Source organism: Ptiloglossa arizonensis, chromosome 2, assembly GCF_051014685.1.
Source record: "Ptiloglossa arizonensis isolate GNS036 chromosome 2, iyPtiAriz1_principal, whole genome shotgun sequence".
Lineage (NCBI taxonomy): Eukaryota > Metazoa > Arthropoda > Insecta > Hymenoptera > Colletidae > Ptiloglossa > Ptiloglossa arizonensis.
In genome coordinates this window covers 33,926,701-33,953,684 of record NC_135049.1, presented here as the reverse complement: position 1 = coordinate 33,953,684, position 26,984 = coordinate 33,926,701, and the positions used below count along the sequence as shown (strand labels likewise).

Genomic DNA, 26,984 nt, shown 5'->3' with positions numbered 1-26,984 from the left:
TTTATGGGGCGTTCAGTTCCGCCGGGAGAGAGCGAACACGATAGATCGATAAAATCTGTCTGTCTGGAAAAGTAATGCCAAATCGACTGTTCGTTTTTAGCTGCGACCGAATAAATGTCACAAAAGAGTGGAGCGGCTGCGCGTCCCGACTCGCTTTTTAAGCTTCAATTTCCTACTCGCCCGAAAGAGTCGAAACTATTGCTAGACATTGCAGGGAATCTACTTCGTAAAGTGTTCTATCGCGGTGGAGTAGGATCGTTGTTTGGAAGAGCAGCGTTCGCTTTACCGGTTACCGCATTTTATTCGATGAAACGGTTTCGGTTAGAAAATCTGGAGAACGCGTTGAAATTATTTGAAGAAATTCTACGACACATCGAATACCGATCGCGACGAAAGTTTCCACGAGAGATCCAAGAATCTGACATCGGAGAGAACATTTCTTTTTTCACGGTTACGTGACTGGCAAGACCGAGCGACAAAGGGAGCGAAATTGGGACGCAATAATTATTAATCAATTTCGTATTAATTGTTTTCTGGGCGTCGGGGCTTAAGTGGGATGTTGTGTTCTGGCTCCTGGCAAGCTCTGCCCTGTAACCAGCCAAAGTGTCATACAAGAAGATTAATTACATCGCGCCACCTTTTATGTACCCCATACGTGTGACCACCCTTCTCCGTAGTCGCCGGGTACACGTAAAAGTATTCCAACTCGTGCAAACTTATCGAAGAGAATTACCTATAACGAAGAGAAAATCTATTTTGTAGAAAATATTGGAAACCATAACGACCGGCAGCCTCTTTCCGAGTTCACATATTCGTTTATTCAAGAGCACAAGGTTTCTTAAAACTTGGGCGAAATAATTGAAAAAAGTAACAGCCGCGAATACAATTTTCGGTAAGTTTAAACTCGATTTGAAAACTTTCTCATTTCACCGAACGAGGATGACTCCCTTTCAGCTCCGTATATCTATCTTCTGTGGAGCTCTTTTTCGTGATTGGACCCGGGCGGGTGGAACAAAAAAAGGGGTACGCGAAAATAAAAGAGACCCAGGGGAATAAGATTTCGTCGGTACTCCGTTCCCGAGACACGAAAGAGCCAAGTTAGTTTTATTTTACAATCCATCGGCTTCCACGACACGGAGGGGTGAGTTTCGTCGTCGTCGTCGTCGTCGTCGTCGTCGTCGTCGTCGTCGTCGTCGTCGTCGCCGTCGTCTTCTTCTTCGTCGTCTTCTTCGTCTTAGAGTGATGCTAGAGTCGCAGGACGAGAGAGACGTTCGATGGCGGTTGGAGTCCTTCAGGATGGTCGGGTGAGCGTCGAGCGGTTGCCGGGCTGCGACAGGGGTGGGGCATGGCTGTCAACTAGTGTTTTAAAAGTTTGCGACAGCCTACAAATTGGCTCGCTCAGTTCTTTTTAAAAGCACCTTCAACCAACCACGTCGCGCTCGTAGTTCTCCCTGCTTCTGTCGTGCGTGTTCAGAACCGTATCGTTGAACGGAAAGTTTACGGAAGTTTTCGCGATTGTTCATTTCTAGGTGAGAGCAACGTCCACATAGTCGCGTCGATAATCGTAGATGAGCGACATTTTAAGCGCGGAAGAATTTCAACGCTTTGTCAACCGATCGAAGAGATCTACTCGTTTCAGGATGCATCGCTGGGAAGTTCGTGATTTGTGCGGGATGAACACCGTTCGATCGGATTTACCAAGTAGCGAGATGATCGTTTCGTATACGGATTTGCACGAATCCCAACTAGGTACGATACATCGTTGCGGGGGTCGCGTGTCGCCAAGTTGCTTACGGTTGCGCATTTTTCTTCGAATGCAAATGATCACCGAGCTACGCGGTGAAACGCCCCAAATAAATTGCGACGAGTGGCTTTTTCTATCGACCATTGTGCGCTCGATCATTATTCCCGGAAGTTTCGCGAAAAGTTCCGACCATTTTCGGACAAATCGACCTCCATCTAGGAGACGACGGTCCCCGTATAGGAAATATGCTTGCGCGCGATTCAAATTCTCCAAGTTTAAAAGTATTTCGACGTTAAAACGGAGCCATTTCTCATATTTTCTATGCAGCCACGCTTCGCCGTGGGCGCATTTGATACACTCTATTAGTCGCATCCCCGGGCTGATTTATCGAATCGCCCCGTCCTTATTATATTATATGTATGTATGTATGTATGTATGTACTTACATTCTCCCTGTTACGAAACCGAGATTCATCGGGTTCTAGTAGTTCGCTCGTATCCCGCGCATGTTCCATTGGTCGAGAGTGATCAACAATATTATTGCGCGGATTTAAGATTCGAAACTTTTCCAGAGACGAAACAGATTTGCGAAGGAGGCGAGAACGGCCAACGAAAACGAGTCCACTTACACGAGTCATGGGTTGCCGTGAGTTGAAAACCTAGGTACTTTCGTGTACGCGCAACGCGAGGCAACGCGACGCGACATATACCAACGTTCGATCGGTTGATTTTTCATTAACGCTTAAAAGAAGGGGCCGGTCGGGACTGGAAATAAATACGCTAACATTAAACGCAACTAAATCACGCGTTCGCAGTTTATCCAGATAATTATTAGTTACGATTCGCCCCTTGATCCTTGGCCTTCTTCTCGCCGAACGAAAACAGGTACTGGTGCGAAGCACAACCGAGTCCGCGAGTTTATCTTCGAATTTGCGAGTTTTGCTCGACTACTTGGGCAAAATCGTGGGCGGTCTCGGCGACTCGAACATCGAGAAGTTTTGCGAGAGGAAGGAGGGCGTCTTCGGTTCGTTGTCGTTGTTCGGATGGGTCGTGGATGTGGTTTCCCTCGAGGCGAGATCGTGACGATTCAGTTGTTCCGTATTTGTCCATTCCTTTCGGGCGCTTTGCACCACCATCCAAATATACACGCACAACACTGGATCGAGAGAAATACGTAAAACGGTGCTCGTTATTTCATTCTACGCGTACTGCGAACCAACTGCACATTGCGAAATCTCGATCGACGAGCGACGCAGTCCGATCGCGTAGCAACCGAGACGCGTGGACTGATAGGTAATTCCAATGTACTTACGTAGATAGATGCTGGACACTGGAATGTACCATATTGATTTATCGTAAACATCGTATTGCGGCCCGTGCGTCAGATGGATGAACAGCGCCACAGACTGATCTATTATGCTAATCATTTGCAAATACATCCAAGGCACGGCACACTTGGGCCTCCTCTGTGAACGTACGCGGAAGTTAGCGAGATCGTTAGCGAGTTTCAGCGGGGCTGTTACGTGCCGAAAATAGGTACGTTTTTCGAATAAAGAAGCCTTCGATAGGTTCATTTACGCTACATAACGGACGAGGTTTTTGCTTTTGCAATCACCGCGAATGTTAAACCGTTTCGAACGTATTTCGAGTCGGTCGAACGTGTCGGGGAATTAATCGGGATAGATTTAACATACTCACGGAGATTGATCCCAAAGTGAGATACGCGCTGGCCAATAAGAACAAAATCGCGTACAAGAGGAGAAACACCACGGCCGTTTCCCCTAAGAATTTCATTTGTTTCCATCAGTACCGTAATATTCGTTCGAGTAATGTTTATACAGAGTGTCGCAATATGCGTGATACGAATTTAAAGTACGAACCATCGTCCCTCGAGAAAATTGTATTTACCATCTTGTACGATTCCATTATTATTATACTGTATTTAAAGGAACGAGGTAAGATTATCTTTTCCTCGGTCACCTACGCGAACAAAAGTTTGCGCGTCTACCGATGCTTACGAGTTTCTTAATCGAGTTTATAATTTTTGGAGGAATTGCCACCTCTAGGGTTATACCACGCATCCTGGGACAGCCTGTATACACGCGTTCGTTCGAAAACCCACCTTTCCTTTCTATTTGCGAATTCCTTAAGACCTGCATCCAATTCAAACCAAGCAGAGCCCAATTTTCAACGGAATCGAAGAATTCGTTGTCCGTTATTCTCGAAAAATAGTTGCTCATTGGCACGTTTATCATGAGTATCGAGAGCGACTGAAAGAACGAAAGAACGAAAGAACGAAAGAACGAAATACATGGGACGTGAAATTACATTAACGCTGATCGCCGCCGGGAACGAATGCGAATTACGAGCGATAATCTCAAGAGATATTCCGCGTAACTCTGCCACGTGCAAGAAACCGGTTCAATATTGTAATTATGCCTTGAGTTCGTCACTCACCATCGTGTATGTGCCGATGATCCTCGCGGCCGATGACAATCCGATACAGCACAGTTTGTACATGACGAATCGTGAGCGTCTCGATACGATGAATCACGAATACGAAATGCCGGAACGTTCCGGTGATCGCGATTTTCGTTACTGTGTCGGCAGACACTCGACCGATGTTCCGTAAAAAATGTAAATACGAATGTCCGCGAGCAAACACCAGGTTTAAATCCCCTACCGTAGATGGTACGGGCTCGCGTGGCGAATTCTCGACGAACTTTGATTCTCGAATACCGCGATAGATTTTCGCACGGTGTACGGATGATTGCACTAATCGATCGCGATCGAACTCGTAACGAGATCGTCGTAGCGTTGTAACAATTTGCTCGATTGTCTGTATGCGATACCGTGGTAACTGTCAACGGTGGTACCCATCGCAATGAGAGACACAATCTTTTACGACTCGGTCGTAACGATAATGTAAATTCTTAAATTATGCATTTTCATCGTATTTGTAATCGTTAATTGAGAATCGAATAAAACATGATAGCCTCGAAACCAGTCGCGCGCCACAATCCGCACATGCGCTATAGTTTTTTAAGTTGGTGGAACGCAACTTAAAGCAAGTGTATCTTTGACATGTGCTTTTAGGTTAAGGTTCCTCCTTTTCGATATCGTGGTTTCGTTTTCACCGTGTTTTAACGTGTTTGAGTGGTGTTTACATTTTAAAGTGAAAATTGAAAAGACCACGTTCAACAATGACTGTGCAAGACACAAACATTTGTTTAAATATATCTGTAGGATCTGTTGCCAAGAAGGTAAGTGAAAGGTTAAGAAGTGTTTCGAAATTGTTTCTTAAACAAAGTTAACCTTCTTTTATGTAGAAAACCGGGGACGAAGATGATTTGATACTTAGTTTAATGAAAAAACAAAAGCATAAAATCGAAAAGAGTGAGGTTAGAAGTAGCAATAAATCTGCGCGCGAAGCGGTCCACGGAACCGTAGGTACCAAAAAGAGACTCAAGTCGAAGAGAATTAGAACGCTCGATCGACCTTCGCTTCTACAGAAGAATGTCAAGTTTAAAACGCAGCCCGTAGATATCGAAAGGAAGAAGTTGGTCCGATCAAAATTGGACCGAGTATCTTTGAAAACGGAAGAAAAGGGTATAGAAACGGACAAGTCGTTGGCAACTGCAGGTAACGAGGATTCCGACGATCCCGTTATATCGTTTACCGAAGTCACGCGTGAGAACTTTGGTAAAACATTATTAGCGAGGAAGAGAAATATCAAGGACACCGACTCTGAGAAAACGCTCTCCGATATATACTCTGATCGAACAAAATTTAAACAGGCGGAAATTAATTTATTGAGATCGCTTAAAAGTGTAGATACGGACACAGATATTGTACCAAGAAAGAAACCTAAACTCGAGGAATCTAAAAAATCTTCTTCTTTAACGAAGAAAGATCTTGGTAGCGAAAAGAATAAGAACCGTCTAGAGGAATCGACGATTCAAAGCGGTTCTAACGTACGAAAGGATAAATGTACGTATCCTCTTCGTACGTCCGGTGGAAAGATATCTTCCTTGTTCGGTCATAATCCTCGAATACCAAATATTGGTCAACGATTCGTAAGACCGATAAGCGAACCAGTGTTTACAGGAACAACTTTTACCGACCTCGATGTACATCCGTTCACAGTGAGTATCGTTATCCGGACTATATTTTCAACCTTGTAACGCAATTGTTTTAATTGTAAAACAATTTTATCAGATATCTAATTTGGATCAAAATATGCAAATCACTAGAATGACAATAGTTCAGCAAAAAGCAATTCCTTGGATACTTTCGGGCAAAGATATTCTGATTAGATCTCAAACTGGATCTGGGAAGACGTTGGCGTATGCTTTACCTGTAGTTGAATTGTTACACAAGATTAGACCAAAATTGAACAGAAATAGCGGATTAAAAGCTCTTATAGTTGTACCTACTAGGGAACTGGCTCTACAAACATACGAGTGTTTCTTAAAATTAATCAAAGTGAGAGCTTTATTAGTAATAGACGGTAATGGACGGTAATCTAGTCGATCGTGTACGTGTACATTAATTAGCTTTCGTACGATTTTAGCCATTTACATGGATCGTGCCAGGATATTTGGCAGGGGGTGAAAAAAGGAAAGCAGAAAAAGCTAGGTTGAGGAAAGGTTGTAATATTTTAGTCTGTACGCCAGGTAGATTGTTAGACCATATAAAACGAACAGCGGCTTTAAAACTTGGAGATGTTAAATACTTTATTTTGGACGAGGCTGATAGAATGTTTGATATGGGATACGAGAAAGATATATCAGAGTACGTGTTTGTTCGAGAAATTAGAAAACAAACGATGCATCGACTATTTGATCAAGTATTTTTCTGTAACGTAATTTTAGTATAGTAAGCGCTTTAAAATTGTCGACGCCGGATGAAAATTCAGAATACGACGCGATGAAGATACTCGGACAAAATTTGAGGAAAGCTTCTTCCGATGGAACAGTCGAGAATATCGAAGACGCTGCTGGCACGAAAAGGGGAACACGGAACAATGATCCGAGAAATTCGGAATCGGAAGACGATACGAACAAAGATGACGTTAAACAAAGGCAAGTATATCACTCCAGCAGCGATGACGATTCAAAGGAAGACGAACCTTTCGTCAAATTGAAAAAATTGGATAGACAGAAGGTGGATATTTCCAAATCCACCGAAAAGAAAGTATCCAGTTCGCTTCGGAATGATACGCGACGGAAAGAAGATGACGAAAGTAAGTCCAAAAGACAGACGATCTTACTTTCCGCGACTTTGACGCAAGCTGTAGAAAAGTTAGCGGGTCTTACGATGGAGCATCCTGTATTTGTGGACGCTGCGAAAGAAAATTTGGCAACAATTGGCGACGACACGAGCGATCTGAACGAAGATTTGATAGTCCCTGAAAGCGTGGTGCAGAGTTATATCGTTACGCCGCCAAAATTAAGGATGGTGACCTTAAGTGCTTATATCGCGGGAAAATGTCAGGTAGGATTCACTATTTCGGATATATTATTCATTAGTGTCTTTTGTCCGAAACTTCGTAAATGTCTTTCGGAATTTAATATTACAAACAGAGTCACGGTCAGCAGAAAATTTTAATATTTATGGCCACCCAAGACATGGTTGACTATCACAAGGAAATACTGTCCTCTGTGCTCACCAAACCGGTCGACGAAGACGACGAGGACTCCGATCCTCTGGTCGATGTAGGGTTCTTCAAATTGCACGGTAACATGACTCAAAGAGAACGGACGGATGTCTTCAACACGTTCAGGCAGGCAAAAAGCGGAGTTCTCCTCTGTACGGTAAGTTTTTATCGCGTAATGCTTAAACCCGGGGACTTTTCAATTGTTGTTTCTCAAGGGGGTTACGTGTACGGTATAACAGAATCGTGTAACGTTGTATGAAAGCGATGACACTGTTTCTGTGAGAGCAAGAATTAGTATAAAACGACGGTAAAGAAGAAGGCGGAGAAAGAGAAGGATAAGACAGAAGAAAAGCCGGGGATAGCCGACGGCACTCCCTGAGCAGTAAATTACCCCGTGGCTTATTCTTTCAGGGCGGAATTTAATATCTCTGGACCCACGCTGTGTCCGGAGGTTAAAAATTATGTGCGCACATGAGGCCTTCGTAACGAGTATAATTATGATTGTTTGTTCGTTATGCGTCGGACGCTTTTTTAATTGTTGTTTTTTTCTTACTTTTGAGACAGCAAGTGTTTAATAGTAACGATATTTGTCGTAGCGAAGAAATTTTTTCGAAAAACGCGTCGACTTGGCGCGATAATGGTCACAATAATTATCAATTTCGGAATGCAATATCGTTGATTCGAAAGATAACGCGTATGTATTTCCTACACGATAGTTTGAAGAAGAACGGCACAACAACGTTTTCCGACCGATAGACCACTTCCTTTCGTTTACTAATTACGTTCAAATTAATCGAACGATAGATCAACTTTCAGATCTATCGTGACTCGATGATAACTGCCTAACCATTATAATTACCGGTGAAAGTAATCGATCCCAATGCCAGATAAAATTTGATAAAGATTCGAGGGCGATGACGACGACGACGATGCTAGTAATTTCATTATTATTAATCCGATTGCTTTCTACTTTGTTGGTTAACGGGAATTTAGTTTCTTATTTTTATGGGGATTACAAATAAAAACACACACGTTTATATGTTAAACGTTTGGATTCGAAAATTCATAATCTGCGACACACAACGAGTGACACTTTGCCCGCTACAAGAATTAAATCGCCGTCTATTCTTGTTAGAAGAGGTTTAGATGATCGTTGGTTAAAAAGCCTTACGATTTTATGTTTTTTACGTTTTCTACTCTCGCAAACGTGACCGTAGATCTTGGTAGCTACTTTAGCGGCGACGATCGATCTCTTTTTCCGTTTTCGCAGTGATTTTAGCGGCCCGTGTTTGAAAAAGTACAAGCACATCGTTGAACCCGAAACCCGAACCGTAATAGAACCTGGCCACATTTTACGGCGTCACTTGCACGGAGATTCGTTATTAATTTCCACGTTGAAAACTCACGAGAGCCCCCGCGGACGGAATGTTACGCGGGTCTCTGCGGTGGTGAATCCAGATCCAAGGGGTGATCTATGGCTCGAGTGAGATGTTTTGAGCGGACGATCCGTCCTCGATCCTCCGGGCCGCGATTGCTGCCTCCCTTTCCTAAACGATCGTCCGTCTTAATCGCTGCCATCGATCGCTCCTCGTCCCTGTTTTCATTACACTGTATCGCACCGGTGGCAACTACTATATGCTGCTTGTTCCGTTCGAAGACACGTAGGCGTTCCCATTGGTTTCGTTTCATCGAAGCATCTTTCGGTGAATCCTAATCGGACTTATTTATTTCCGCAGTTCGATAATCGTGCTTGGAAAAAAATTCTATATCGAAGGAACGTTATTTTATCCATGGCTTGGATAGTTGACGGATAGAAGATAACGCGTTTACTTGTTGAAGGTGAATTCAGCCCACTGAAATAATTAGCACTAGATTTGCCAACCAGTCGAAATGAATGGTTCCAATTGCTTGTACAAAGAAATTACTTCGAATTCATTCTATAGATATCGATTTCATAAGTTCATCTTTTTCCTCGATCATTGATTCGAGGAACGCTTTAATATATCGGAATCTATCGATAGTTCTAGCGTTGAAACGCACGATATCTGTATACGACTCTCGGAGTCATATGTATGTATGTATGTTACGCTACAATAAGCGTTAGGAAAAGAAGAAATAAATCGCCCTGGTCTGCTGGCGTCGATAGTTCGGCGTTGAATTAATTCGATAAAAAAACGTTACGATAGAAAAAAAATTAAATAAAAATAAAAGAATGAAGAAAGAAAGTAGAAAATAAATAAATAAATAAATAAAAAAATGAGAAGTAGTGAGGTGTAGGGGGAGGGGGAGGGGGGAGAAGCACAGACGCATCCGTATCGTGCCGCGAAAGAATTTTCGGGGCCACGACGGCGCCCCCCCACTGGTGGTCCGGGATTAGTCTCCAGGGCCGTCAAGCAGGGTCAGGGTCTCGACGCGCTCCGTTCGGTAAATCATTGGTTAACCGAACGCAAGGAAATCAGGGCCGTGCTCAAACGTTCGCCGTTGGGGTTCCACAGCAGGCGCCCGCTGCCAGCCGCGCGCATTCACCTTTGTACAAAACGAGAAATCGGCGCGGTTTGTAAGACATTTGTACCGGCAGATCGCGCGGTCTTCTCGGCTGCCGAGTCTAGCCGAGAACAAGTTGTTCGGGATACAGCAACGTACGAACGGACGCGCGACTCGTTCCTAAGATCAACGACGTCGACGTCGACGTCGACGTCGTTTCTCTTTTTTTAGGATGTCGCGGCTCGCGGACTGGACATGCCGAAAGTGGATTGCGTCGTTCAGTATACCGGGCCGACTTCAGCCAGAGATTATGTGCATCGAATCGGTAGAACGGCGCGAGCCGGATCCTCCGGAACGGCGACGATCTTTCTAACGCCGCCGGAAATCGAGTTTGTTCGAATGCTCGAGTCCAGACGTATCAGAATCCGACAGGAAAACATGGACGATGTTCTGGATAACTTGCTGACTCCTCTGTGCAAGCATTCTTCCGCTTACAGCGCAGCGATCGCGCTGCAAAACGAGTTCGAGAATCTGGTGCTCGAAGGATCGAAGCTACGAGCGAAGGCATGCAAAGGTGAGACGAATTTCCAAGTAGGTATGTATTATATATCGTACCGTGGTTTCGCATACTAAAATGCGAAACGAAGAGCGTTTGATGCACACGCGGCGAAAGTAGCAGCTTCTTTGAACAGAAAGTTGGATCGATTTTACGGTTTCTCGCTTAACGCGTTTCCGACCTCTGCCACCCCCCCCCCCCCCCCCCATCCCCCTTGCTGAAACACAAAGTACTCATGACGAGGGAGCACCCATTTCGATTCAGTTGGATCGGAACGCAAGCGAGCTGACTTCAGGGTAGACTAAGCCAATTCCAGCGGGCACCCTACTCGCATATAAAGTAACCCCATACGGTCGTGTTAGAGAGCCTTCGCTCTGTCTCGGTTTTCGTTCGCCACTCGGCTATTTACATACTCTCTGGACGAGGAAGGATGATCTTGTTTGCCATGCCACGGTCGTTCTATTACGGCTGTTAGGGTAAGGAATTTATTTGCTGCAATAATAAATCCATTAGGTCGCGATGATTCGAGTTTCATTCGAGGGGAGTGTAATATTCACCCTTAGGCTCGAGGATTTCTCCACTTTCGCAAACTGTGTATTTAATTTTCCTAGCATTCCGAAGCGAAGAAGGAGACCGTAACGATGGACGCGCAGCGTTCGGCGGTAGTGGGTGTTTGATTCCATAATGAAAAATAAAGACCATAAATCTTTCTAAGAGGTTTTTGAGTTTCGCAGTTGTCTCGCGTCAAGCGTGGCTTTACACGAAGGTTAGCTACGGTTTTTGAGCGCTTAGCCGTTTCAGATTTGAGTGACGGTACACAGTTAACCACTTGACCGTTCCTCTACGTGTTCCGAGTGATTGATAGATTAATTGTCGTCGACGATTCGACGTTGCACTTTCCACCGGGGAGAGGGTGAAGGCAAGAGTAGGGTGGGGTGGGGTGGGGTGGGGTGGGGTGGGGTGGAATGGAATCGAGTGGAGTGGAGTGGAGTGGAGAGGAGTGGAACGAGGCTGAACAATATTATGAACAAATCGTGGAAGATCGTAGATTTGTTTGCCAAGCAACAAAGTATGTTCGAACGAAAAAGAAAGAAAATCAGTAGCAAAGATAAACGAAAGTATCGAGCAATACCCACCCTACTACATTCTGTCCACGTCTTTGGCTAAAAATATATATTTCATTCGCGATAGATGTAAGTTGGCTGGACGGCGTGCGTAGAAGTGGAAATCTCGCTAATTCGTAACATTATCACCCCAATAAAGCCGAACAGCCCTCAATAGCGAATACAACTCCATAGAACAACCCCCTAGTCTCGAACCCCTACTCTTAACCTCGGAGATTCATCTACTCCGTGTCGTATACATGCATACACGAATACGTGTACGTGTACTCGGTCCTTTGTACCAGCTCTCAACTATATATATAATATATCCTTTTCGTCGTAACTTGTCACGATCGCCCCTAAGTAACACGAATGTACAGTATATATCTACTCTCGTATCCGAACGTTTATATATTTTCACGCTCACTTATGTTTAACTTTGGACCGGTCGAACCACCGTTTCGAGAAAAAATAAATTTCTCGGGTTGAGGAACGAACGAATTATAGAATTTAATCGTCCGCGAACTTTCACGGAAAGTCTGTTTTTTGTTTTGTTATTTGTCCTTGTTGTTGGAAACGAATGGTTAAAACGTACGCAGCGAGTTAGATCGAATCTAGGGTATACTGTTCGTACGCCTTTCGCAGGGGGGTGGCCGACACAATCCAACCACTGAATGTGGCTTCCGCCAAAACCACTTACGCTTTGTGGCGAGAGACTCTTAACAATGCGATACAGGATACAAATACAATAAGACGCAGTTACATCACTTAGGAACAATGCCGCTCCATCCCCACGCGGCCCACTCTCTTCAATCCCCTACCATCGTTTCTCTGCCTTCTCAGCTAGATACCGCCTTCTCAACCCCGCGGGTGATTTATGTGCTAAATGGGGAAAAACATTTTTCTCCCTTTTCAACGCGCCGACACCGGTCCACGGCGGAAAGACCTCGAGTTTCTTATGAACGGAAGAGGCGAGTCTTGGTATAGAAGGCAGACGGAAATCAAGCCGGAAAATGTCAGGACATAAGGTCTACCGAGGGAATTGTCGAAATTAAGGGCATCGAAATGTCTTCGGCCTGTATATCGGGTTCCTTTTCGTTTTCACGTCGGTTTACGGATCGAATGTCGCACGTCGCGAAATTGGCACTTCTCGAGAGAAATATTTATCGCGTTCACTCGTACCGATGTACGTGCCGCATTTGTAGATAATCCGTGCTTTCTACTCGAAAGTATGAGATTTCGAGGAGTCGATGGAACAAGTTCGAGTACCTTCGTTCGCGAAAAGAGTAGTTTTTCGCACGGAATGACAGTGACATTGGCACATGTCGAGTTCCCTCAGGATCGGTGAACCCTCGAGTTTCTCACCCGCACGCGGAAGCTAGAGAAGTTAAGAGGGGATAACGGGCCGACTATTAGCCACAGCACTTGACTCGGCCCCTGTTAATGCCTCTTAATAGCTCACAGCGGGGCACACACCCCATAGAATCGCGGTACGCGAACCCCCGTAGAACTTAATGGAACCTCGATTAATAAGGGCGCGCTACACACGCAGCCAATGATCACATCCGAGTTACGATGCACGTGGCCTCGTTTACACGTAGGCGGGACGCGCGTATTTTCCAGGCGCACTCTGGACGATTCTCGTGATTTGGTTCGCACCGTTTGCCGGATCGACGGAAATCGTTCAACTTACATCGTCTGTTATTTAATTGTTAAAACTTGTCCGATTGTCGGTAATTTCGAGTAATCGAATGGGAATGATTTTCAGCGTACATTTCCTGGGTACGCTTCTACGCGAGCTATCCGCGGGACATGCGCGACATTTTCAGCCGGAAGGAGCTTCATTTGGGCCATTTCGCCAAGAGTTTCGCGTTAAGAGAAACTCCGCAGCGAATCGGTGGAACGGGGAAGAAAATGTACGAGAAGGATATCTCGAAGCAGCAACAGCAGCGCAACAACAGGCTTGCGAACGAACGGTGGGTATACTAGTATGTGTGTAACGTAACGCTTCGTACGCGTTAAGGTATACGACGAGGTAGCGTATGGACGATGAATTAACGGGCTTTGTCGAATTACGCGATCTGAAACGGGCCGACGATAGTTGTAACGAAGACCGAAGACTCGATCGGAGTGTCGCCCGAACACTTGATTCGCTCGCTAGATACATAATCGCGAAGACGAGCGAACTCACGGTATTAATCACGGATTCGTGCGTGGCCTGGCTCGTTAATCGCGATGCACTCCGATTTCTCTCTCTTTCTCTCTCTCTCTCTCTCTCTCTCTCTCTCTCTCTCCCCGTGGCTATCCCTTTACGGTTCCTAACAAACGCAACCACGTGTATTAACAGATAATACGCGTACGCGTAACGAGAGGACAGCTCGTGGCTTCTGGAGAGGTTAGATACGTCAAAACTGTCGCTTTGTGTCATTCGTCATGTACGACGAACGAGCGGACGTGGTGTACGGTGGCTAGCAGCCATAAGCCATACGGGTCTCGTCGTGCTCGTCCTCGTTTGTTCACCGTCTCCCTCGGTTTCCCTTCGTTTCTCCCTCTATCTGACGTCAGTGGTTTCGTTCTCTCCAACCGCGTCTCCGTCTATCTCGCCCGGTATGCATTTCACATGGCATTCGGCTGGCTTCTACCCTTCTCCAGGCTTCTCCTGTTCTCTCTCCGATACTCGGCTCTCCGTCTCTCGTTCTATCTCTCCATTGTTCATAATTATACAATACGGCTATTAAACAGACTGATGCGACCGCTACTTCCGGCCCTGGCTGCGCCATTTACGGAAACCACAGGACGAGCACGAGCGTCCCTTCGCTCTCTACCTCTCTCTTATCGTCAACCCCCTTTGTAGAAATCTCTCTCGTACCGCTAACTCTGATTTTCCGTTTATCGTTCGTTATCGTTCGACGGTTGTCCATCCGTGTGTTTCCCTCTTGACCTTCTCTTTAATCGAGATCTTTATTTTAACGTTTACTCGATCGACAACGATTCGACAAAGGTCCGCTTCCGTCTGTCGTGCGAAACGACAGCACTGTACGTTTACCTCGCGTACATTTCTTTTCTTCTTTCTTCTCGAAGAAATTTGACGTTTTTCCACGGCACGAAGAAACGTTGCATCGTTGAACGGTTCCCTTCTTCCGAAACGTACCTCGGGAGAACAATGTTCCATCGATCGCGATATCATCGATCGCGGTACGGAGGCTGCGATTTAAACGTTAACTTGTTCCAAGCGATTCGAATGGGCGTGCTTCTTTCGATATACGGAACGGGTAAGCGACGGGTACCCTCCACCCGTAGAGAGAGAACAAGTCCGTTTTAATGGGTGAAAGGCGGGCACCGCGCTGACGATCCAATGGATCGAGAGACCCATGGTGTACGCCTTTGTGGGTGCGATTACTGGCTGCTTCTGTGTGTGTGTGGGTGTACGTGTCATCGTGTTCGCCCTTGAACGCGTCCGTAGACACGCGCGATCTTTCCCGTGACGGATCGTGAAAGTTTTTCAACACTATCGACACGGAAAATTCTTTGCGAGATCGAATGCGGAACATTTGGGCCGCGATCGAGATCGACGAGGAAGAACGACCGTAGCAACGAACGAATGCCGAAATTCGGCACGACGACGATTGTCCGAATCGTTGATCGCGCGAACGAACCAGGGGAGGTGGTGTATCGCCGGTTTTCGAAGCGTCTCGAGTTTTTAACTTTTTTGTCGATTTTCGATTACCGCGCTCTGTTCTCGCCACATGTCGTTTACGTCGAATTACCGAAAATTGCGGGTTAGCCCTAATGCGACGATTAAGGCCAGGTCTCTGGGTTTTCAGGCCCGACGGGGTGCCGGCAAAGAAACCGAAGCATCCAGATGACGAGCCGAGGACGGGGTTGCTGAAGAAAGTCAGGATGCTCAACACCTCCGAGTACGGCAGCGGCCTCGAGCCCTCGAAGAAGCCAAAGAAATCCTGAGCGTCGCGTTAACACCTCGACTACCTAGTAAACAGAATGCGATTTCGTTACCGTGATTCCCACCTCTCGTGTAAATACACGCACCCTCCTTTTAACCGTACGGTTAACCGGAAAATCAGGTTAGCCGTCTTTCCGCGGATCCACCGGCATCGCTTATCTTTTTCGAGCACCCCCGGCGATGTATCGGCCCACGGGTATTGCACGAGATTGCACGATTTCGCACGATTTCGCAACGCGCAAGGATCTACGAATATTTATCACGGAACAAACTTGTAACGCAATGTATCGTAACAATCGATAGAGAATAAAATACCAACGCAACGCCTTGTTTCTTCGAAAGCGATCGTAGCAGAAGTTTCACGGAACACATCGAGCGGCCTACCGAATTGCGCTACCAAGTCGGCTGTGTGCCCGCGCGCGCTTTTTTCATCGTAAATATACGAGGACGAGGCGTGAGTATGTCGGTGCGCGGACGAACACAGACCAAGGAAGGGCAAAGGCGAAGGAGGAAGAGGAATAAGGGCGGAAGGATATGATTAATACGGCAGCATTATTTTCAGATTTTTTGCATCACGATCCGCGAGCGCAAATTGCTTGCAAATAAAGGCGGCGTCGACTGCTGTCGCCGCTGGTAGGACAGCAAGGGAACGCCGCGCGGTGGGTGGGGAACGGGGTGGGGCGATGAATAAGGGAAGGAGGGAAGGAGGGAAGGTGGGAAGGTGGGAAGGTGGGAAGGAGGGAGGGGAGGAGGCCAAGAGCTCAGCCGGGCTTAATTTAATTTAATTATGCCTTCTTTCTTCGCTACCAACGCGCCGGAAGATAGATGGCGAGCTCGGAACCGCTTGAATCGCTTCTCTCGCCGCCATCGGTCGGTATTACGAATTTGCGTGATGGATTTCGAGTTTCCATTAATCGGTCAACGTACTCGATCGATCGTTTAAAGTACCGTCGTCCGAGGGTTTTTCACGCGGTGCGGACGTATCGTTCGATGGACCTTGCTCGTCGCAATTTTAATACCGTACAAAGATAAATAATCGTGCGCGTTTCGCAGCAGTCGTTCATCTCCATTCGACATCGTCCCGAACATCCAAACAAATGTTTGTTCCTCGCGCGAAATACGTACGTAGACACGTAGAGACATTGATTTCCGCGCGACGACGAACGATCGACAATCCGAGAGCGCAATTCGATTCGACTATCGTTTGTTCATCTTTTTCGAGTCGTTCATTTGTTCCGGAACGATCGATCGTACAATCGAGGAACGCGTCTCTCTCCTCGAGGAGACGATAAACGTTGCGTGACACGAAATATTCAATTAAACGCAATGTCCCTCCGTTTACGACCGATGCATTTTCGATACTCTCGCCTGACGGCAGTCCGCGAGAGGGCACATTAGACGGAACGGAGCAAAGAGTGCGATATTTAGTCGTAATGTGCATCGCAATTCGTCGTGGCTTGGCATCGGTCATAGTCATCGCACGCAGCCTGCACACGCTCATAATGAACCGAACGATTAGGATATACATATCCCGTTTGTTCGTTCGTTCGTTCGACGAGTGGGTCTCGTAGACGCAGAAATAATCATAGATTGCTTCGAACGAATCGAAAAGAAAAAGGAAATCGATGAAAGGGTACGATTCTCCGTACAGGGAGAGAAGCGCAGCTTGAGTCCGATTAATACAACGGAAACGGGCGAGAAAAGAAGCGGGCGAACAGAAAAAGCGCCGACCGTACGAGGACCGAGCGTGCATCCTTCGGTTTTACGTAGAAAAAATGTGAATCCGCGACTAATGCGCCGCCGAAAGGAACGTAAGCGAGCGGATACAAAATGAATTGATTATTCCGGGCGATTACCGATTTCCGGTCGGTTAACGAGCTTTTCGAGTCGACTGGAACGCGAGTCCCCGCCGTTCCTCGGTGTATTAGCGATCATCGTTGGAAATATCGCACCGCTGGCTCTTGGATTTTACGAGTTAAATCGTCATTAATCGAAGATCGAAGTCGAAAGACGCTGACGCGCGACGAATTGCCTTCTTGAATAGAATTTGTCCCGAAACGTTCGACTTTGACTCCCCGATTGTAATTTCACTCGATGGCTCGAGATTATCCGACACGCGTAGACACAATTGGTGTTCGATTTACGCTGCTTTCGAAATGTTGCAGGTGTTTCACCACGGGAACACCATATGTCTTACACGAGCGTATCGAACGCGCGGTAAAGCCGCGAGTATATTTGCCGATGAAAAGTCCGTTTCGTGATTTCACGCTCGGAATTAAGGATAATTTATCGTGGAAATTATCGTCGACGTTCGAACCAGGGAACGTGTACCGCTTCTTTTTCGTAACGAGCACCTACCCTCGTATCGAAACGATCGAGAAGCATCGTGCCGACTCTCGATCGACCTAGCAAACATTTTAGCGGGCGGCTACGTCCCGACGAGAGCTGCCCGAATTTTCATCGAAATTCTAACCAGCCAAAATCGTGACTCGAAATGAAATTTCAATATCTTGTTCGCGACCGAACAACAGTATTGCCGCGGAATAAAAGTATTTACGTTACACCGTTGATCGCGTCGGATCGATCGTCCGGAACGAGCAATAATTGTTCCGAAGATTATTTCTCGAAACGATTGCGCATGAAAATCGAAATAACCGTGAAACAAAATGACCTGTAATTCGAAGCGATACTTGGCTAGCACGAAAACGCGATTATTGCTCTAATTATCCCGATAACGGGATAATTGGAGTCTCTCTCGTCTGTTCGACGCGATTTATGCCGGCCGCGTCGTGCATTCTCTCTCCTCGACACAATGAAGTGAATTCTTTCCTCGCGGCAGGAAGAGGGAACACCGTTTCCTGAAGAGAGTTTTCTCATGTCTCGGTTGAAAAAAATCGATTTCTCTTTTTTGCGTTTTCTTAAATCGTAGGGTCTCCGCAGGGTACGATCGAAAGAGAAAGTCAAAATTCAAAGGAACGACTACGATACGAGCCTCCGTATACCTTACCGGTCGTAAGTACGTACACTGCCGCTCGAAAGTGTTCGAACACTTGATAATTTTGCACAAACTACGAAATATAATGTGTATCGTTATTGTTAAACGATTACCGCTAAATTCTATTGCGAACGCACGTGTAGGTAATGTACCTTGGTAACTTGAAATTGAACGATCAAAGTGTGTAAATCCTTTAAATAAATAAAATTTTACGCAAATATATGTAACGTTGCGTTATTCTCTGCTCCGTGTGGATGGTTTGTCGCCTTCTTTCGTTGTACGATGACCGCGCTACTCTAGCGCGTTCTCCGCTCTGCCTTAGGCCGATGCGAAATATTTTAAATATTTTAAAACACGTTTCGTCCTTCTTTCCAACTCGGTTCAATTTCAATGCTCGCGACTGCAAAATGGCTACCGAAAGAAACGAATCGAGTGTAGAAATGCGTTCTACGATCTTCGTATTGCTCGAATAAGTATTATATATTCTGTAAGGGAAATTGCAAGAAAAGTGGGTGCATATGTAAATCTTGTGTTGGCTACAGTACCAAAAGTTACGGTATTAACGAGATCTTTGTGGTTGCGCCGCAGCGAAGAAACCTTTATTAAAAGTCCAAAACGAACAAAAAAGGCTGAGAACCACAAAACTTGGACATTGGAAGATTGGGAAAGGGTATTATGGACGGATGAATTTAAATTCGAAGCGTTTGGGTTGAAACGCGGTGGCCGTTCGATCGTGGTACGAGGTTCTTTCGGCAACAATACGACGGGAGATTTATCGAAAACGAGCGATATTTTAAAAAGAAGAGGCTTATATGAAATTATGTACAGCAATTGGAGGAAAATTGGAATAGGATCGTGCGAAGGAGGCCCAGCCTCGATCGGCGGCGAGGGCAATGGTTACGCGTTTGCGTTGCGATCGCAAACTCTTCGCTCGTTATTTTCTCATCCATACGGTATGGATATTGCATCGTGTACTCGAATTCCCAGAGTTAAACCGAACGGTTACTCAACGTCTCCGTATTCGGCGTACTCGGCGTACTCGGCGTACTCGGCGTATTCGGCGGTTTAGCCCATCGTCGTCGATTCGTTGCGGAAACACCGACTCTTGCGTGGAACGAATTCTTCGTATCGCGCGATCCGCGGAGAAGATAGCGACGATGGCTCTAATTTGTCGAATCGCAATTTCGTATTTCACGGCGCGAGCGCAAAATATAGGAATTGGTTCATCGTTCGCGGATCGCCGAATAATAAAAAGGAAAAGGGACGCGTAAAAGCGGAAAAAATCGCGTAAGCGAAAAATTGCGAAAAATACATTACGAGGCAACGATTGTACCGTTTCGAACATCGTTATGTTCAATTCATGGTAGATTTGCCGGTCGATAGGATTTCTCGTGCATTACCGCATTAGTGCGTTCCATCGCGATAAGTAACAAGCTGTAAACTGCTTTCCCCGATGTGATGCGGGACTGCGCGATTTTGTTGCTCGGTACAAACGATAATAGCGGCCGTATAGCGGCGGTTACTTAACGTTCATTATAATTAACACGCTCGATGCCTTAACTTTCCCAGGAGGAAAGCGAGAATAATGTGCGTTTGTAATCGTCGACGCGTACGCGTTTAATTTTATCATTTCCTCGGGTCGCTAATGACGAAGGAATTCATAAAATTCAACGCCATTTCCGAGCAATCTGAATCGATCCGGACGGCTCTAACCGGCCGCCACGAACCCGCGTGGATTCCGTTAGCTTTTAATTAAAACAAATTGCACGATCGAGCCCGACGATAAAGAGAGTCTGGGTTAGGGCGTCGGGCGTCGGGAAAATGAAAAGAAAACGCAGAATCGATTCGTAATTCCAGTGTAGCTGCGTACCGTGGCATTTTTAACGAAACAACGCGCCGCCCGGGGTTATATAAATCGTTCCCCGAGAAGTCCTCTCGCGTACACACGGAGTTTAATGAACGATCGCACGGAGCGGAAGCACGGAACTCGGTGAAAGCAACGCAATCCCATTTCCCGAATTCCGGGTGTCTTTGAGCGGAGGGATCCGCCGCGGTGTTGGCGCTCCGCGTTCCGCAACAATTAACCGATGGCAATTAAGACGTCTAAATTAATTCGTTATAAACAAGCCAGATATTCCGTAGCGAGCGGAGACCACGTAATTGCCCGGATTCTCACAAGAGAGAGAGAACCCTCCAGCCCCGCGTCTCCGCGCATTATACCTAGCAGGACGCTTGTGAGCGTACACCCGCGATCTACCAACACCGGTGCCTCCTCGGCCTGTAATAGCAACAATTACTTTATTTTACCATCTTTCCGGTTCTCAAACCAGCGCGAAGAACACCCAGCCGATTTCATTTCCTCGCATTCTAAATATCCGCATTTTGAAGAAGAAACCCGCGGACTTTCTTTTCTCGCCGCGCGGATCGACTCGCGCTCTTATGCGCATTTACGAGTACGTGTCTGCTCGCGGAACAATACGCCGATCGGACGATCGCGATCGTCGGTACGGTATTTGGCTCTGGCCGCGATCAGACCCGACCCAACCAACCACGGCCTTCATTTCGCGATCGAGATCCGCGGAAAATTATAAGTTGCCGTTTCCTGGAACAGCTTCCCGTTGCCGTGCGCGCGCGTACAAACTCGTTTTTTACACCAGCGCGCTACGATACCAAACGATGCGCAAACCGCTTCCCCGTCGCGTCGTCGGGCTTAAAGTTCTTTCCCCCGACCTTTTCCATAGCTCGTGCATCAACGGATTTCGCGGCTAGAAACTCGGTGTTGCAAGCATACGGTTTGCGAAATTTTATGCAACAATTTCGTCGGTGGGCAACGCGCGCGGTAGTTTCCTGACGGCTGCGATAAACCCGCAACGCCCACTAATTGTCGTTTTTCACGTCCGTTTCCTCGTTTTAAACCGTCCTACCTATCCGCCGCGCCGGAGCGACATTTTAGCGCTAACGAGTAGTAGTTTAACGACACTCCTGGGATTTAATTGGCTTACCGGTGGTTTGATCACGCCGGCGATTACGCGCGCAACTTTTTCTTTTCCTCGGGCGCATCGATGTTGCGCCTAACTTTGCGATTCTTTTCCACAGGCCGCGCGACCAACGCGTCGCGCGAACGATTCAACGCAACGACACAACCCTGCGAGAAACTAAACTCGAACAGACATTGCTCGCGATTCTTAGTCCGAAGCCGACGAAAATTTCGTGTTTCGAGTCTCGGAGGATCTTCCTACTTCCAAATATAATATTTACCATTGGCTACGTTTCGTTCTTCCGTTACCTATCTATTTCCCGGGACACCCATCGCGGAGTATCGGAGTTTGGGCATCTGTCGGACGACTACGAAAGTGTAAACCGAAAAACGAACTTTGCTTGCGATTGCGAACACGAGATTGCGTTTAAAAGTACTCGGACGAGGAGCGATAACGTTTAGCGAATCGATGGCGTTGCTCGTCGACGCCTCGCGATAAAAACAACTATTTAAAAAAAGTTGGAAGAAGAAGGCTATGACACGAAGCGACGAGTGGGGAGCGGTGAGACCGGGGAAGAGAGAGAGAGAGAGAGTGAGTGCGAGAACGAGGGAACGGGGGAAGAGGCCGTGTGGCAGAGGTTGGGAGGGAGGAAGAGTAGGATGCTCGAAAATTATTCCGATATGAAACTCATCGCGCGGCGTATCGCGTCAAAGAAGCCAATTTAAAACAGCCCTTTCCAAGATTATCAGCGCGTCGTTGCGGTGGGATTAATATATAAAAAAGACGAGTACGGTAAAGGAGGGGGAACGGTGAGAGACGAGAGGAAAGAGAAGAGCGGCGGGGAAGCAGAAGTCCGCGGGATTGGTAAACTTGCCGGTAATTTGTTCGTCAGTCGCTTTGAACCTCTTTTAAGCGACCACTGTTCCCCTCCACGTTTTTTTTTTTTCGCTTTCTTTCTATGGCCCTCTCGGTTTCGCCCCGCTCGTTGCTTCTGGTTCTAAAAAGGAAATTATTGCAAACTCGACGAAAAGGGGAGAAAGAAGAGCGAAGGAAGCGAACGCGGCGAGGAAAAACTTGGTGATTATAGGTGTTTCGGCTTGCTAAATTATTCCGTGTCCTCTAATAAGAGAGTGCCCGCTCGGGATGGCATTAAAGATCGTATCGCGAAAAGTTCCGGAGGTTGTTTTCTTCGCGTACATCGATCGGTCTAATAAATTTACCGCCCTCCTTCCGTCCCGGCCCTCCCCGCCCGACGACGCGACGCAACGCGACGCAACGCGACGATTCGAGTAAATCCTTTTCACAAATTTCAATCGCGTTAAATATTCCAGAGCCGCGAACACCGAACGAGCAGCCTTTCCGTGCTTTGAATAATTGCACGCAATGAGCAGGTTTCGAGTATGAGAAAATTATAACGACCGATTGTTGCCTCGAATCCTTAATTGTTCCATTCTTGTACATCCCGAGCCTCGATATTAACGACACGCGAGGTTGCTGGAAGTGTAACAAACGTCCTCGGCATACCGACGATAAAACGTTAATTCGGAGCATCGCGTCCATAATTAAAGCAACTGGACGCGCACGATAAACAGATTATACGATACTCGTCGACCATGGAACAACGCGTTTCTGGTGCCTCGAAAATGGTACGGGGCACCGTTTTCGTTGCGTTTCGCTCGCGCTTTTGCTCGCGTTTTGCTCGCGTTTCCGAGCTCGCGGCGCATTTAAATACCAGCTACCGGCCGTTTCGGATGCCCTTTCACGTTCGAACGATAAAAACGATGCAAGAAAAGAAGGGAGGGCCACTCTGTGTGTTAACTTGCTTCGAATATACGCGCATCTACGTACGTGGGTTAGCTCTCGGCCAACTAGTATCAACGTTGTCGAAGGTAGCCGCTGAACGATTCACTCGGAGCACAAAACGATATTGTCGCTTTTCTTTTTCTTTTTATTCTCGCACGACCGATACCGGTTCACTCTCGGGACCATTGAAACGTTCAATTTACGAGTAGGTAAGTAGGTATGTAGAAAACCGGCGATGAGTTTGTCGATTATTCGCAACATCGTGGGATATTCGTGTCAACGGTATGGAAACTCCGTTGACAACCGCAACGACTTCCGGTTGTTCGAAAATCGATTCGAGGAACGTACCCGATCGGTCCGCCATACCTTCGGCGTAGCGAAAATAAAAAGCGAAACGATCGGGATTGGACGCACCTGTAACTGCACGGCCATTATGCGATGCAGTCGTGTCGGTTTCGAAATTCGATCGCCTCGGATCACCTAAGGTTTCACGACCGTTACTCGTTGTCACCGGCACTGCCAGATTGCATTTGGATTTGCGCACGATCGACGCGAATCATGAGACCGCCGCGTTTCGATCCCACTAATACGCGTTCCCGTTTCCGTGCCGCGCCGTACGGACCGAACGATCCGCCGCGTTCGTTACAGAGACAGAAACGAGATGTACGAGAAGTTTGATCTCGGTTAGAAACGTGTCACGGCGTCTGAGAAGGTTGCGGGGTAAATAAAAATTTGACCAACGAAAAGGACGACGGGTACGTACGTTGTACGTTCTCGACGAATCGAAACACTCTTTACCGGTCACCGGGAGATACCGTTGATGTTTATCGTAATTGGATAACGTAAATCATTTTAATTGAAAAAAGAGCAAGAAAGAAAAAAGAAATGCACTCTGACGATAAGTCGATGTAGATACGCGTGTATATGCCTGGTAAAGAAATTATACGTAGAATTGTTCGTACGCACGTTACACTGATTAGGCTTTCTTTTACACGCTACTTCCGCTTTCACTGCGCCGGAAGTGTTTTCATAATTAATTTGTAGGAAAGATTCGTATCTGGCTTAAACGAGCGGTAAAGCAGAGGAAGTTTCTTTCTCGATTTCAGCGTTCGCATCGTTTCACCGTTATTTTCTACGCAAGGAAGAAACGAATTACAGGTACCTACGCACGACGCGCGCAACGATAGAACGCATCGATGCGTCCAAGGATTCAAAGGGCCAGAAAGTTGCGTGAAAGTTGCGTGAAAGTTGCCTGAAAAAATTGTCGCAAAGTTGTTCGCCCCATCGACACCTGGAACCGAAGTGGTTTGCACCGTGTTAATCGTATCACGCTCGCGCAAGGAAACCTACGTACACGCGTACGTTCGTGGAAGAAACTGTCGCAGCTTCGTTCCAACACTGCGACAACTTGTTCGAATTGCACGACGTACTATACGTGTAAAACGTGTTAAGATCGATCGTTCGAAACGATCGTTTAAAAGTATTCGTTCGAAATCGCGCACGATCGACGATCGGTGTCGGTCGCATAAATCGTCTTTCGATTTCCATGTCGTTCGAGTCGAACGTGAATTACGTAAATTTAAATTTTCCGAAATAGTTGTTTCGCGTAAAATTTAACGGGCTTCATCAACGTACAGGGGATACCAGTACGTGCTCGAAGTAATGTAGGTAAATGTTACGGGAATTGAATAGTTTGCGAAAAAATGATATTAACAGTACCGGAGGGTTAAGAGTTCACGCGCGTTGGCAAACTTATTTATTTTCCATTCGTGCAATATTTCCCCTACAGGAGGAAGAACGTTTCGCGTATTACTCGGTAGGGTGTGTGTGCGGCACACAGAGAACGACGTTAGACGGTTTGATTAATAGCGTCAGCGCTCATTGGTCACGCTACTAATAAAGGAGCGTTCACACGTATTAAAAGTTCGCGCCTCCGCGTCCTGGACGGTGCACTCCGGCGTCTTCGGTCGTTGTAACTCGAGAATAGCGCGATATAACGAGGGAATGGCGTGCCTTGCTCATAATTGAAGCAAGCACCTACAATCCAATCGTTCTTAATCATTCGAATTCATCTCTCCTGCGAGAGTTCCGTTTGCCATTACTGACCGTTCCCTCGGCACACCGCGAAACTTATCCGAACCTCTTTGGTCCTTTATCGTCGATAAAAGGGTACGGATGAAAATGTTTATCGATAATCGATCGACGTCGCGTACACTCGTTCAACGCGCGAAACGGTTCGTTAACGAGACTGGCCACCGTTTCCAACGATCGCAGCTACCTGTATACTATAGTATACACTGCGCGTAGAACGTACGATACGTAGGTAAACGCACACGCAAATACGATCGAGTCGAACGATTGTCGGGAGAGTAGGGACGGCCGGTACTCGTAACGCCCCGTTCTTTCGAAACGTTTCGGATAACTGACCGAGCTCGTAAATTAATTTAGCCATCTCCTTTTGCGGGAGAAGGGCCAGGAGATTCGCGAAGAGCGAAAATGGCGGAGATTACGCGAAATTATGCAAATGCGCGGCATTGTAAAGTGTGGCTCTGTTTTTCGTTTTATCGGGCCGGGGCTTTGCGGTATCCTCGGTCGTATAACCGAAACAAAAGCTTACCTAACGCTGAAACAAAGGGTGTAGGGGCGAGTAGAAATCTCTTGAGGGCACACATGCAACGAATTTAACTGCTTCCCGAGTAACAGGCATTACTCTTGCCGAGTTTCTTTTATTCCCGCGTATTCTCAAACCACTCCCCGTACCCTTCCCTCCCCTTCCCTTCCCTTCCCTTCCTCCCTATCGGTCTTCGTATCCTTTTCCCTCGCTTTTCTCTTTGCGCGGACAAAATTGTCCAATTACGTTTCAATCGTATTCGAATTAGTCACTTTCTAAGAGCGATCGTACGTACGCTTTCAAGTACGATCCGAGAAAGATTTTTTCGCGCGTCGTATCGACGGTGACTCGAAGCTCGGCCTTCTTCGAACGGATACTATATTTGTTATTTCCTCCAAAGTCCAGAGTCTCCGTAACAGCTTTTAAAAGGTGACAATAATCCCCTTAGAGTGCCGTTTCGCCGAGGGTGGGCCAAGTTACGATTAATTAATTGACTTTGAGCCCCTGTAATTCATGCGGTAAGTCAAACTTAATTAATTACCCTTCCCGGTCAGAGAGGACTTGCCACCTTCCGATTCCACGAGGGGTGCTCGTGGTAGTTTCTCTTACGAACCGTTCGCTCGATGAAATCGTATTTTCTCGTCCACCTTGCGCCGATATATAGTACGACTATTATTTATTCCACCGACGTCGGCTCGAAAAATCGAGCTCGAAAAGTGTCGTTTGCGAGTGAATTTCAAGTAGGCGATCGATCTCGATTTCCAAACGAAATTTCTACTTTCGTTTTCCTTTTCGACAAAAATACGACCGATAGCGATCGATATGATCCACGGTCGATGGTAACCGTCTCTCGTTGAAAAAGTGCGATTGACCACGTCGGCAAACAAACGACTACGCGCTCCGGAAATGATATTACATCGAAACGACAAACCTCCTCTGCTACTCGTATCGCAACGCCGCCGAGTGTTCTTCCATTGTCCTTCTAAAGGGGTATTTACGAGCGACAACGAACAGCGATCTTAAGGGCGCGTACAATTATCGGTGTTTGTTGTTTTCTTTACGTCCCTTTTACGCCCCTTTTATGTCCCGGA

The 26,984-nt window shown here is 46.6% G+C and overlaps 2 protein-coding genes across 3 annotated transcripts; one reads left to right on the top strand and one right to left on the bottom strand.

Annotated features, from left to right (window-relative positions):
• Positions 1 to 798: 798 nt before the first annotated feature.
• On the bottom strand, positions 799 to 4,646 carry LOC143143098 (uncharacterized). 2 transcript variants are annotated; one of them, XR_012991023.1, is made up of 6 exons: positions 4,201 to 4,646; positions 3,866 to 4,013; positions 3,442 to 3,524; positions 3,056 to 3,209; positions 2,190 to 2,899; positions 799 to 1,327 (listed from the first exon to the last, which is right to left on the bottom strand). XR_012991023.1 is itself a non-coding variant. In XM_076303985.1 (5 exons), exons 1-5 carry the CDS (start codon positions 4,261 to 4,263, stop codon positions 2,691 to 2,693), a joined length of 657 nt encoding a protein of 218 aa, XP_076160100.1. In that variant the 5' UTR covers positions 4,264 to 4,646; the 3' UTR covers positions 2,165 to 2,690. The 2 variants fall into 2 exon arrangements, 1 of the variants encoding a protein (XP_076160100.1); XM_076303985.1 differs by lacking the exon at positions 799 to 1,327 and having other exon boundaries at positions 2,165 to 2,899.
• LOC143143097 (ATP-dependent DNA helicase DDX31) lies at positions 3,196 to 15,832 on the top strand. Its single transcript, XM_076303984.1, has 9 exons — positions 3,196 to 5,006; positions 5,073 to 5,888; positions 5,962 to 6,228; positions 6,317 to 6,537; positions 6,618 to 7,239; positions 7,329 to 7,559; positions 10,118 to 10,460; positions 13,314 to 13,521; positions 15,370 to 15,832. The coding sequence occupies exons 1-9, from the start codon at positions 4,947 to 4,949 to the stop codon at positions 15,506 to 15,508; spliced, it is 2,907 nt and encodes a 968-aa protein (XP_076160099.1). The 5' UTR covers positions 3,196 to 4,946; the 3' UTR covers positions 15,509 to 15,832.
• Positions 15,833 to 26,984: the final 11,152 nt, after the last annotated feature.